General features: G+C 40.6%; 1 protein-coding gene across 2 annotated transcripts in view; it reads left to right on the forward strand.

Annotated features, from left to right (window-relative positions):
• Positions 1-11,859, forward strand: part of uba6 (ubiquitin like modifier activating enzyme 6) — a 69,238-nt gene extending 57,379 nt beyond the window's left edge. Inside the window, exons 27-34 of one of the 2 annotated variants that reach the window (XM_007891981.2) lie at positions 1,268-1,339; positions 3,267-3,296; positions 5,702-5,825; positions 6,440-6,633; positions 7,216-7,343; positions 8,502-8,589; positions 9,304-9,398; positions 9,518-11,859. In XM_007891981.2, the coding sequence (XP_007890172.1) occupies positions 1,268-1,339; positions 3,267-3,296; positions 5,702-5,825; positions 6,440-6,633; positions 7,216-7,343; positions 8,502-8,589; positions 9,304-9,398; positions 9,518-9,653 (867 nt within the window). In that variant the 3' untranslated portion in view covers positions 9,654-11,859. The remainder of the gene's footprint in view (positions 1-1,267; positions 1,340-3,266; positions 3,297-5,701; positions 5,826-6,439; positions 6,634-7,215; positions 7,344-8,501; positions 8,590-9,303; positions 9,399-9,517) is intronic. The other variant, XM_007891982.2, reaches the window with a different exon arrangement.
• Positions 11,860-14,133: the final 2,274 nt, after the last annotated feature.

Raw genomic sequence — 14,133 nt, forward strand, 5'->3', positions numbered from 1 at the left:
CAACAATAACAAATTGCATTCATATTGTGCCTTTCACATCAGAAGAAAGTCCCAAGGTGAGTAAGCTGCATGCCAGGCAATGATGATCTCAGTGACCCAGTTTGGAGCAAAATTTGCTTTGTTCCTTATGGCGTTCCAGGATTATGATTTGTACGGGCATGGGTGATGTTTTAACTGGGAGAGATTTCTTCAAAGGTATGAAGGCCATAAAGAATGACCATAAATTGTAACCCCTTGTTTCTATACAAGGAATAAGGTTATATCGATCACAGATTGTCCCTAAATGTTGAAAAGTCTCAAAGTACTCAAAGGAGAGTGAGGGTGGTAGGGAGGGTAAGGGAGTTTGATTCCAAATTCACACTACATAACTGCAATGTATCAGTGCTCAAACTCACTCTGCATAATTACTGAATGCACCACTGGCTAACTTCCCCCTCCCTTACTCAAGATCAATGAGACCAATTGTAGCACCTGACTGCTGACATCAGCTTAATGTTCAGCAGTCAAGCTTTCTGGGCTGTATGGACTAATATTGCAGTTTTATACACTTGGCCATCCTGTAGGACTCCTGTAGTGTATTTGGTTAGAAGCACCCGTCTTGCAAACGAGAGGACCCAGGTTCGATGCCCAGGCAGGGCGAAACCTTAGGCAAGTTTCCTTACTCCAGGCGCCTCTGTTAACCCAGCAGTAAGTAGGAACACAGTTGTTAGTCGATTGGAAGATCACTTTCTGGGGGTAATAATCCCTTCAAATAAATAAAACTAATAATAAATTGTTCCCACTGTATGTGGGACACTGCTGTGCGCAATGGCTACTGTGTTTTGTCTACAAAACATAATTCACTTCACAGTATATTCTGTGAAGCGTTTTGAGACATCTCAACAACGTTATAAGACGCTGTATCAAATGCAAGGATTATTATTATCCTGTGAGCTTCCTTGAGAATTGGATAGTTTTGAATGAATCTTATTCACAATGCAATACCCATTAAATAGCCAACCAATGCATTAGATGAAATGCTTTCAACAGTTTACATCCCCCTGTGGTGTTCTCTATAACTATTTGCTACCCAGAATTAAATCAATCTGTCACAAAAGCACATGTTTTTCAAAAGCTGTTTTAACAGTTTGAGCAAAAATTCAGTTTGTTGTTTGGAAGAAAAGCAACGAATGGGTGATTTTTTGATAGACTCGTAATTATGAACTGTAAACTGGAAAGTATTTATACCACGTACCCAACATTTTTTTTAAAATCTGATTTGTTACAGGACTTGTCCAGGGAAGCTATTTTACAAATACTGTCCAAGGTCAAGGTTCCAGAATTCACACCATCTGAAAAAGTAAGTAGCTGAGACCCCACTTGACATGTTTGTTGTAAAGAACAAGCTGCATTGTGGAGACGAGCAAGTATCTCACTCGACGCTAGTCTGACACAGCTGATCTCTTGGATGTTAACTGTGAACTTTTCTGCTTAAACTATTGTAATGTATGTCTTATTTTTAAAGCTCCATAAATTCACAAACTTGATCAGAATTGCACACATTGGGGACTAATTCATAGAACGGCTAATTGTGGTCTCTGAAAGTCAACCACTGTAAAAATAAAAGCCTCACAGCAAAACAGCCCAATGACCCTTTTACTCAATGGCTTTTTAAAAAAAAACTTTTCTGACTTTCTAAAACCACAATTTGTCCCATTGCAAATGTTGCAAGTTAGAGAACACAGAACTGCCCAATTTTCCTAATGTTCTTCATCGTGCCACTGAAACTAAAAACCCAAAAGCTACTGGATTTGATTTTCCTCAATGCATTTCCAGCGCAAGTAGATAGGTAATTTTGCTGCATTTGCTATGCTATTGTAAACCACAGATTAAGAATTTGTACAGAGTCACATTGAATTCATAATTAGCTTTCCTGTCTACTTAATACACAGAAGTCCCATTTCAACCATCACTACTTTTAAAACCAGGTAGTATATGATGGTTCAGTGATTATTTTTGATCCATATAACGTGGATATATTGCCACTTCATTGTGATTAGTGGTTCAAATACAATACAAAATTACATTTGTAAAGTGCCTTTCACTTCGGGAGGACATCCCAAGGCACTGAGCAGCCAGGGATTAGGACCCGAGCGGGGTGGGGTGGTATTGGGATCAGGGAGGGTGGAGGGCAAAGAGGGTAGGACGGTGGCCGAAGGCACAGTTGAAGGGGAGGGACTTGAGGTGTACCTTGAAGAAGGTGAGGGAGCGAGCGAGGTGAAGGGAATGTGGGATGGAGTTCCAGAGGGTGGGGGCAGAGAGGCTGAAGGCCCGACCACCGATGGTGGGGTGGGCTGAGCGGGGGACATGGAGCAGGCTGGAGCCTGCTGAGTGGAAGGAGTGGACAGGTTGATAAGGGGTTAGCCGGTAGGAGGGGCCAAGGCCATGGAGGGCCTTGAAGGTGAGGATGAAAATTTTGAACTTGATCCTCTGAGGGATGGGGAGCCAGTGGAGCCGGGCGAGGGTGGGGGTAATGGGGTCACGGAGCAGGTGTGAGAGAGGACACAAGCTGCAGAGTTCTTGATAATCTGCAGCTTGTGGAGAGAATAGTTGGGGAGGCCAACAAGCAGGGCATTGGCATAGTCGAGCCTGGATGTAATGAAGATATATAATGAGGGTTTCAGCGGCCTGAGGGGTGAGGGAGTGGCGGAGTCGGGCGATGCTGCGGAGATGGGGGATGCCAGAGCGGGTCATGGCACGGATATGGGGGAGACAGTTGAGGGTTGAATAAGACGCCTAGGTTTCTGACTGGCTTGATGAGGTGGAGTATGCATCCAGCACTTTTTAATTATGTTTAAAATAGGGATATTTCCAGGCTAAAGTCTGAGCTCCCAGTGTGTTAAGGTGGTGTCTGGGATGACTAATTTTTAAAATGTTAGTTAATTTATTTGTCTTGTATATGTATTGTCTTTTATCCAAAGCAATGGATAAAAGACAATACAAATTTACATTTGCATAGTGCCATTCACGTCTGGAGGACGTCCCAAAGAGTTTAACAATACTGGCTTAGCACCCGAGCTGGGACAATATTGGCTTAGCACCTGATGTGGAAAACTCAAGGAAGCAGGAACTACATGTGAACCTACTGTTTTTTTTAGCGACTTTTAACAGTGCTTCAGTGCATCTCAATTATTAACTATCATTACCTTTTTACTTAAACAAATAAAACTCATGCCACAGATATTTTGAGGAAAGATTTACTAGTTAAAGTTTTCTTCATTACCAAGGAGTTGTCTCTAGCAACATCTACAGGACTTGTAAGTTGTCAGCTTTTAGCCTTTTCCTCTTTGTGTCCTGTGCTCGTAGTGTTCCTGTGGCCAGTAGAGCTGTTACTTACTGCTTCGGTGCCTGGCTACATTTTAGTTTAAAATGTACATTTCTTTAGGAGAAGAGTTATTTAGAGACAGGAGGAGAAGCCTAGCAAAAGGATTTTTTGTGTTATGTTCCTGGTTTTCAGTAGATGAACATAGAAGCAATAAATTTACCATTTTATATTTTGTGGTACTACAGATCAGATATTATGATTCTAAGTTTGTGCAATTTCAAGCTTCTAGCAAGTATGACCACTTTATAATTTTTTAACGGTGTAATTCTCATGATAATAATGATAGTAACACAATTTGTTTTAGTAGCTGCTATCTTATCACAAATGACAGTATATCATCTTGCCTTTCTGACGGGTCCGAATGTCACATCTAACCCCTCCCCTTATAATAATAATAATAATCCTTGCATTTGATATAGCGCTTTTCACGTCGGGACGACGTCCCAAAGCGCTTCACAGAACACACTGTAAAGTGAATTGACTGTATATTTGTGGGCGAACGCGGCAGCCAATTGCACACAGGGATGTCCCACAAACAGTCATAGATTGAAAATGACCAATTTATTATTGTTTTGTTTTGGAGGGATTATTATTAGGCTCTGTGTGGAGTAAGGAAACTTGCCCAAGGTTTCGCCCTCTGCCTGGAATTGAACTCAGGTCTCTCGCTTGCAAAGCGAGTGCTCTAACCACTGAGCTACAGGACTCCACTTTTATTGTCCATTCATTGTCCATTCCTGTACCTATAAAGCGCTTTGAGACATCCTACCAGAACATATGCTACATGAATTCAAATTGCTGTTGATAGAGGAGTTAATAGTTGATGAAATTGTCCCAACAGTTAAACATACCTTTTTTCAGGAGGATTGTGAAGTGTGTCAGTTCTTTTGAACAGACTGATCCTTTTGGCTAATTGTTTGTTATTTGTTTCTAATGGCAGTAAAAATGCATGCGTCAGCAATAATGCTTTTTTCCCCATTGTTGACTTTTCAACTTTAACCTTTGTACTCTCCGGAAATGGGGAAGAGAGGCGGGAAAGACCAACAATAAAGTGATTTTTAAGACACACACACGCCCCTGAGACAGAAAGAAACAATATATAATAATCCAAACATTCACCTTATTATAGTGAAATAATTGACAGTATATAGACGAAAATAAACAGCCACTTTGCACAAAGCAATGTCCCACCAAAAGCAGGAAGTCAGCAATAATTTTTTTTATCTGGGGATTGTTGACTGGGAAACTCCCTTCTCATTTCGAATAGTGCTCTTTAATATCCACCTGAACAGGGAGTGGAGACTTCAGTTTAACATCTCATTTAAAAGATGGCACCTCCATCAGTGCAGTTGTCCCCAGCACTGTTTTGGAGTGTCAGCTTAGACTATGAATTCAAAGTCCTGACGTGGGTTGGAACCCACAACTTTCTAACTCAGCGGTGAGAGTGCTTCAAACAGAACCAGACTGACACCTTGGCTGAAGTACAGTTCTTACGTAGCCAATAAATATGATTCTGAATGAAATGGGAATTTGTCATTGCTTATAGTGTAAACATGTGTTTGAGGACGTGTGGCTTAGCTCTACTAACTCTTTCTGTGATCTAACTAGTGATCGAACTAGAATTATTTTGTGCATATTCAACTGCTTTGCATGGGTGTTCTGTTCAGTGTTTTTGGAAATCGTACTGGCCATAACTTTGGGTTAGCTGTTAGTTTTTACCTAGCTGGAGTAATGTTATTGGGACCAAACAGCAGCTCCTATTTAAACCTTCGCTGTAGTGTCCAATTTGCCTGGATCAACCTTGTCAATTCTTTTCATAATCTTGAATTGCAATTAGGTTACTTTAAAGCTTCTTCTTTTTCAAAGAAAACATGCTATTATCTTTTCATTAGTTCTCGAGCAGAATATTGTCAATGTAATGTTCCTCTTAGGCAGCATGGACCAACTGGTGGTCCGCGGGCCGCAACCAATCTGGCGGGTGATTCTATCCGGCCCAAGATCATTTCCAAAATTCCAACGTCTGCTCCCTCCCTCCCTGGTGAACGTCCTCCTAGGGCAGCGGCAGGAGCCAGTGGTTGGGAGAATGCAGCGTGAAGAGTGAAAATAATGCCGGCCTTTACTCCTTCCCTCTCCTCTTTGAAGGCACGTCATGACCTAAAGAGGGAACAGTAATGAATTCCCACCACGGAAGTCCAGAAACAGATGAACAGCAGTCCTTCCGAGAGACACATTTTAGCCCTCGTCTGTGTTATAATTACACAAGCTTTAAAAAATGTAGTGAGGGAGGAGGGGGAGATGAAAGCTTCCTGTTCAAATTGTGCTTTGTTTTTTTGTTTATAGCAAATAGTAACGGATGAAAATATAAAGAAATCTGACCAATCAAAATTAATAGTAAGCAGTGAAGAGGAACGAGTAGCCATCGACTTATTGAGCGAAGCCATATCCACAGGACTTGCGACCAAAGGTACTTCAGTTTGAGATTTGAAGACTTCTTTACTGTGTGTAAATATGTACCTGTTCACCGCCATAAGTCAGTAACTTTACTTGCAAAGGGAGAACACGCCCATAGTTACTTTAAGCATTCCCTCAGCACTGCTCCCATGTCTCAGTGGGCATCTGAAGTTGCGGAGTAGTGCGTAGTTAATTAACCAGGGTAATCATTTCACTGAGTGAGTTGTTTTCAGCTGGGATAATGGTGGGGTAATGTGTGTTCTCACTGTTCCTGGGCCAGGGAGAGAATCATCCAAAGTTTCCCACTCCCAAAGACTGTCCAACATCTGTGTGTCTTGTCCACATGCTTGACATGTCTTTGTGTCCGTGTGGACACTCGTTGAGGACAGGTTTGAGTTTCCTGTAATTCCTCTACAACCATAGCCTGGCCATACTCGCTGTCCAGACTTAAGTGTGATCAATGGCCATTCGAGCAAGGTTCTATGGTATCTGTACACCAGTCAAAATGATCACTTTCCAGAGAGGAGAAAAATAGCTCTGAGAGGAGAGATGAATGCCATAATTCCATGTTAAATATTTGCACAAGGGATTGAATCAATCAATGGATGTTTGCTTTCCCTGTGATAGATCACCTTATTATGATGCCAGTCGCATTCGAGAAAGACGATGATAGGAACGGGCACATAGACTTCATCACAGCCGGGTCTAATCTACGTGCAAACATGTACAACATAGAGACAGCGGATAGATTGAAGACTAAGAGGATTGCTGGGAGGATCATTCCCGCCATCGCCACAGCTACTGCCGCTGTCTCAGGACTGGTAGGAACTTTCACTATTCTTCATGCTCCCAGTTTCCATATGACACAAAATGTGTTTTGTTGTGTTTAAAGCCAAATTGTAAGCTCTGTTTTATTTTTTCTCTGACATATAATGACTTTGTGAACCAAAGATAAAAGCAAATTGAAAACTATCATCGCAACTTAGTTGAACGCCACGGAAATGCCCAACACAGTTTCTACAGTAAACCCTGGCTTAACTTGTCACTACCACTTAAGTCATCATGATGTCAATATCCTGGCCATATTTATTTATGTATTTATACATATGCCTAACGTGGTACGCTGGATAACTCATCACTTATCCCTTTCCCTTGGAGCGACAAGTTATCAGGACTTTACTGAAGTTCCCTAAAGTTCCAATCTTTCCATTATGTCAAAGAAGGCACCGAGCAAGAGATCCATTTCTGATCATAGTTCCAGAAGATCAGTTGTCCAGATAACTGCAAAATCTTACGTTTACTAATCTAATATGGAATATTGTTTCCCTGTTCCCCCAGTGATCAGGCTCTTTAGTCATATACTGCTGATGCTGCACTTTCATACGTTCTACTTTGCTTGCCAGGTTGCCCTGGAGCTAATCAAGGTTGCTGGAGGCCATCCGTTTGAAGCCTACAGAAACTGTTTCTTTAACCTTGCTATTCCTGTTATTGTGTTCACTGAACCAGCCGAAGTAAAAAAGACTCAAGTAAGGTAAAGAAAAATAAAATTTGTGTTCGCAATCTTTCCTCACATTACATATAAATTGCTGGCACCTTCAAACATATCATTTGTTTCCTTCCAAACACGAGTGCGCCAGACATTCAAGGGCATTAGAGCTTCAATTAATTTCCACCTGACTTTATAATGAGGCAACAGATTGTTGCAAAGTGTCTCAACAACAACAACAAATTGCATTTATATTGTGCCTTTTACGTCGGGAAGACGTCACTAGCATTGATGATGATGGCAAAGACAGCTGATCATCGGCAGGAATTTTAAGGGCAGACCAGTCAATAGGACCTGGAATTCTTCCCATTCAGCTCCTATTAACCCTGCAACCCAAAGCCTTAATGGGTAGGGTGGTCCTAGCTCGATAAACAACAGGAAAGCTTGCCAGACAGTGCTCTCAATGGCAAACTATGCGGTTTTGTCTGGTTAGACTTCAGCAGTTCCCCAACGCACATTCTGTGGTCCCCAAGCCTTAGCTCTTGCCAACCTGTGCCTGTTACTCTCCAGGATTAGGTGAGCAGGATGTGTCCCTCGAGGGAGAGCGCGCACATTCTATTCCAATAAATATCTCTGGGATTTCCAGGTGTAGGTGAGATACCTGGAACTTTGTTTGGTTTGGATACATGTTGATGGGTTTCCATATTTATCGTACACCTGGCTTACCCAACAAAAGATTACTTCCTCTGTTAAATAGGTAACAAGGGGCCACAATTTTAGGATCACTGCTGAAAGCAAAAGGGGAGTTAAGGAAAAATGTTTTCATGCAGACGATTATCAGAATATGGAATAATTTTCCACACGTACCTATTGAGTTTGAGATCATAAGAACATTTAAAGGAGAATTGGAAACAATTTGAAGAGTAACAAAATTTAAGAAGGGAACAGCAATTGGGAATAGAGTATTTTGCTCCAGTACAGGAGTTGGTACTACCACAATGGGTCTGTGTTACTTTACCTTTGATTCAATGACTGAGCTGCCTATCTCTACTATGGGCTGAAATTTCATTAGGTTTTCATGGAAAAGACAATCATTTTAAACTGTACAAACCATCAAATGGAGCAAATTTAACACAAATTGCTACAAAAGCAGGTGGTCGAAAACTAGTTTGCTGATAATGAATACTTTTGTTTTTGGAACAGGAATGAGATCTCATTTACAATCTGGGATAGGTGGACTATTTACGGAAGGGAAGATTTCACATTACTAGATTTCATAAAGGCTGTAAAAGTAAGAGATTTGTACATTATTTTATGAATATGTTACCTTTATTATTTTACCTGTAATCACTCATATCCCGGTGTTAATCTGAGGGAGCGATCCCACATTTCAGTATTTCTGTGTATTTATATTGTCAGCCATTGAAGTGGGCAGAGTTAGCATAACCTTAATACTGTGTTCATTGGTTACACTTTCCATTTTTCTGAATCCTGAATAAATAATTCGGATACAACAAGGTTGTAAGATATAATAAAGTGAAGCAGCTTTGGGGAAACAGACCTCCAGTTGTGTTGTCACTGGGGGAGTCATTCTCTGCACGCATTGTTTTTTCTGGCAACAGTGCCATTCTCTTGCTTAGCAACATTCAGTAGTATCTGCAAAGTGGCATTAAACCATATTTATCACATTGGTACAAATAGACAATGGTCACTGAACCACTTCCAGCATTACTTATTGCACTTTACTAATAACTGAATAGAATCCTAGTATTTTACAGCAGAGAGCGAGGTGGTGTCTGCTAACAATCTAAACAAATCAACCATTTGTTCATTGCGTGCGAAGGCAACAGACAAGCTGGTTGTTTCTGTTCCTGTGGAATCCTAGTATACAGAGCATGTCCTAGCTTAGCTTAGCTTTGTCAGCTCCTTCTAAGATCTGCTCTTTGGGTGAGAAAGGGCAGGTTTGATATGCAAGACCACTGGTTAATCTACTTCTTTTTCCCAGGAGATGTACAGCATTGATCTCACAATGGTGGTGCATGGAGTGAAGATGCTCTATGTGCCAGTCATGCCAGGACATACAAAGCGTCTAAAACTAACGTAAGTACATGTCAAACCAGGAAAGTAAAAGAAATGACTGAGACTGTCGAGAAGGGATTTTTTAAACCAATATTCTGTTCCACTTTTTCCAGTATGTATTCTTTTCCATTCCTTCACAGAATGCAGAAGTTAGTGAAACCCACGTCAGACAGGAAATACGTTGATTTGACTGTGTCATTTGCGCCCTTATCAGATGGTGATGAGGATCTGCCGGGTCCCCCAGTCAGGTACTATTTCAGACCTGAAAACAACTGAGCGATCCCACACTTCTTCTCAATGTTACAGCTCGTACCACTGAAAGTACCACTGGAGGTCCACTTACTTAATTTGCTGAATTGTTCTGCTTTCTTGTGATGTAAATGCCTCTCTAATCTTCTGCATAGTCTCTATGCAGGCTGCCTTAATAGCGACAATAAAATCCGTGTTTTGAAATTATGTCCCGCATGCGGTGTGGTTATACAGACCAGACAATCTGATTACAAAAGAGCCATCTTCTGTACAGACTCCCCCCTCACTGCTTGAATGTAAGTGTATCGTTTAGCGTTCATTTGAAAATGAAGTTTCATGCTGCCCTGGATCCAACACAAAGCTCGAGCCATTTAGCATAACTACTGTATACTATTTGGCAATAGGTAAACCTTGACTGATCTGCACAATTCCACTTCGAGCACAGGCTTCCATAAGAGGAATCTCCAAATCCACTTTGAGAGTCTGAAGTGTCAGATATACTCCTCAGTCTCTGCAAGCAGCTAACATCAGTTGGTTGTTCTGGGTGGGGGGAGGGAGATATAAGTAGATGTGCTGTTACAATTGGCCTCTGGGCCCTTGTGTAGGGACGACAAAAATAACCAGCTTTCCCGTTCCTGATTGCTATCTCGTATATATTGGTGTGTGTGGGTGGATGTTGGGTGTGAGAACAGGATTAAGTCACATACATTAAAACTGGCTACTTGGGAGAGGTTCAGAAGATTGACATACCTGTGGAATACACGTACGCTTAAGGGTCAGCACCTTCTGGAAGGAAGGGGGTATATAAAGAAAACTCTAGGGTAACACCTAAATTAAACAACATGGGATTTTAACTTTATTTCCTGTTTGCATTAGTTCTGTAAAGTTTCCGGCATATCCAGTCTGACATTTATTTTTAACATTCACTAGGGTTGTAATGTGCACTGAATATCACACTTAGAAGTGTGTTTAAAAAAAACTATTTGAAGACTATTGCTCGTTTATTTTGCATATTATTTGCACATTTTTGAGAAGTTCAGACGTTGAATCTTTGATTCTTACAAAGCAAGATTTGTTTTGATACCTTTTCCCTGGGTATTGTAAAATGAGAGGTACGATTTCAAGATTATGACCCGTTGAGGTTTAGAACTGCAATGGTACATCTTTTACAATGACATTCACATCACATTTTGTATACTAATTTTAGGTGGGAGTAGACCTTCAGCCCATCTAGTCTCCCCATCCAAGTTCTCACATGTCTTCTTTGATGCATTTATCTCTAAATCCGATAATACTGAGTCCCTTTATTTGGCAAAAAAAAATCTAGTTCCTTTTGACACCTTTTGTCTTTTTTTATGTTCCACCTCTTCTGGTAGCTTATTTTACATATCTTTTCAGAAAACAACTGTTCGGCATTTCCTATTCACTTATATTCCCGTGAATATAAAATCTCTTGTTCTTCCATTTTGTGCACCAAACAAAACATATATGAAGCCAAATTTTCCAAATCCCTTACGTTCTTAAATATCTCACTGAAGTCCCTCCTCTGTCTTCACTGTTCAAGAGAGAGAAGACCTAGGTCAGCTAAAATAATCATGATTTTAACAAACTAAAGTCTAAGCTGTGGCTGTGCGTGAGATGTTTGTGCTGATCAGTCCAGTTTACCTCGCCATGGTGGAAATCCTGTTTTCCAATGTTTTCAAAACACTCTGTACCTGTACCTGGAATTTTACATAAAGGAAACAGAACTATTTGTACATCTTTGATATTTGCATTTATGTTTTGTTCTTTGTAAATAATGCAACCAAACAACCTGATTAATTTAGCTTCACTTTTTATTTTTGTTAAAACAGTTCTTTATGTGAAATATAGTACTGCACTGCTGTGTTTAATATGTTTAGGAGGGTGATTCAGAGAACTATAGTACGAGCCTAAAGTGCCAATCGTCGATAAATTTTAAGTCACCAATCCGCTGGCTCAACTTGCTTGGAATTCGAAAAACGTAACCTTAAAATCCTGTTTTTTTGTGACTTCCTGAGTTACAACACATGTTGCAAGCATGATTGGAAATCCATCTACTGTTGTCCAAAGGAAGTAGGATCATGAATTCACTTTTATGTTATACAGAAATCTGGAGGCTTGTGGAGTGCTTTACCTAGACTTTCACTCAGGTGAAACCAAGCACTGTGAACTGGAAATGTAACTGATAATAAAATAAAATGATTTGAATGAGCTGCTCTTGTAAAAATTTGTAGTAATGTAGCTACCAAACGGGTTGTTTGTACACAAAGTATGTCGTACATTTCACGGTTGTGGTGTTGCTGCTCAGCTGCAAAGAGTTTTGTGGGCCAGGTTTCCATTTATAACTAGTGCAATATTTTAAATCTAAATCAATATTGATGTAGAGGTGTCAGCCTGGCTCAGTTGATAGCACTCTTGCCTCTGAGTCAGAAGATTGTGGTTCAAACCCCACATTGGGATTTTGAGCTCATATTGCAGCCCTGGGGAGCATTGAATTATTGGAGGTACTGTCCTACAGATGAGACATTAAACCAATCCGATTATCTTTTCAGGTGAATGTTAAATATCCCATGACACTATTCGAAAGGAGAAGGGAGTTTTTCTCTTTGTGCAGGCTGTTTGTTGGATGTTTGATGTGCATAAATTGGTTGCTGTTTGCCTACACAACATCACTACCTGCAGTAGATCTTAAAATAATCTTAAGATGTATTGATGACACGATAAAGCACTTGAATAAAAGCAAGGATCACTTTTATCATTCGCTCATTAATCCCCTTTAAATTGCCCTGGTTTTACTCAAAATTTCCAAAATCTTCATCTTACACAGGCCTTTCATTTTTAATTTAAAGAGATTTTTAAAAATTGGTAAACTTTATTGCCAGAAAAAGAGCTGAGCAGATGTGTCAACTTGGCTCAGTTGGTATCACTCTCGCTTCTGGTTCAGAAGATTGTGGATTAAGCCTCACATTGGCACTTTGGGGGCATCAGCTGGGCCAATAGAAAAGTGCGGCCTCACTTTTTCCATGGAATCCACTACAAACGTCCTCCTCCGCAACAAACGCCCCCTTCCACGACAAACCTGTACACGTAGTGTGCTGGGCCCCGGACCCCTCACTGCTGTGAAGCGACTCCGGTCACCTACGTGTGGCATGGGGAGTGTTTGTATCACGGAAGTGCCGTGAGCAAGGAAATCAGCTTCGCCGGAGCCCAGGAGCGAAACAGCTCCTGCCACCAATTCTTAGTAAGTGCTGTAACTATTCAAATTAACATTTTTAGTATTTTAAACTTAACTACGTGTTCAGCAAATACATGCCTATAGTTTTAAACCAAGTTGTTTCCTAAAATGTCTCTTTCAGCACCAATCAATCCTCTGCAATTTCCCGCAAAATTTATCAAATGCCCCTTAATTTTTAGCAAATATTTCCACACTTTTCTATCGGCCCAGCTCATCAGCGACTCGGCTGATTCTTCAATGCAGTGTTCACTACAATCTCAAGTAAGACAATTGTATTTCAATCCAGATTTGGTCTTTACTTTGAGTATTCTGCAAACATTTAATTTTTTTCAAGCAATTCTATCAACCCAATCATGTTTAATGTAATTTGGATATTTTATACATACAAGTGCAGTTGTGAAAATGGTGCATAGACAATTGAATATTGTGAAAACTGAATTTGTGACATTTACACCCTTATGCTGTATTTGACATTGTGGCACTTGAGAATTGGCTTAAATCGAGCCACAGCTGTCAAGTAGCTGGAGTTTGCTGATGTGTGGAACTGCCCCCCTCTCAACTTATTTTACAAAGCAGAATTTCAAGACCCAGCCGCAATACAGACATCCACCACAAGTAATAATAATAATAATAATCCTTGCATTTGATATAGCGATTTTCACATCTTCTCAACGTCTCAAAGCTCTTCACAGAATAGACTCTAAAGTGAATTGACTGTATATTTGTGGGCGAAACGCGGCAGCCAATTGCGCACAGCAGTGTCCCACAAACATTCGTGGATTGAAAATGACCAATTTATTATTGTTTTGTTTTGAGGGATTATTATTAGGCGTGTGGAGTAAGGAAACTTGCCCAAGGTTTTGCTCTGCCTGGAATTGAACGCAGGTGTCTCACTTGCAAGGCGAGTGCTGTAATCACTGAGCTACAGGACTCCACGCAGACACCCATGCTGACCAGCATAGGTTCGCACATGCCATGACTGAGTATTCAACTTAAAGTTGATTTCTTCACTAATATATTCCTATCAAACACTAAACAAAGACATAATCCAATTCAGCTTCCCAAAGATCCAATATGTCTTATTTTAATAATAATCCTTGCATTTGATATAGCGCCTTAACAGGTCGTTGTGACGTCTCAAAAGAGCTTCACAGAATTACTGTAAAGTGGACTGATTGTGTATTTGGTGGGCGAAACATGGCAGCTAGATTGCACACAACAGTATCCCACAAACAGCCATGGAGTGAGTGA

The sequence above is a fragment of the Callorhinchus milii genome, unplaced genomic scaffold (assembly GCF_018977255.1).
Source record: "Callorhinchus milii isolate IMCB2004 unplaced genomic scaffold, IMCB_Cmil_1.0 Scaffold1, whole genome shotgun sequence".
NCBI classification, from domain to species: domain Eukaryota; kingdom Metazoa; phylum Chordata; class Chondrichthyes; order Chimaeriformes; family Callorhinchidae; genus Callorhinchus; species Callorhinchus milii.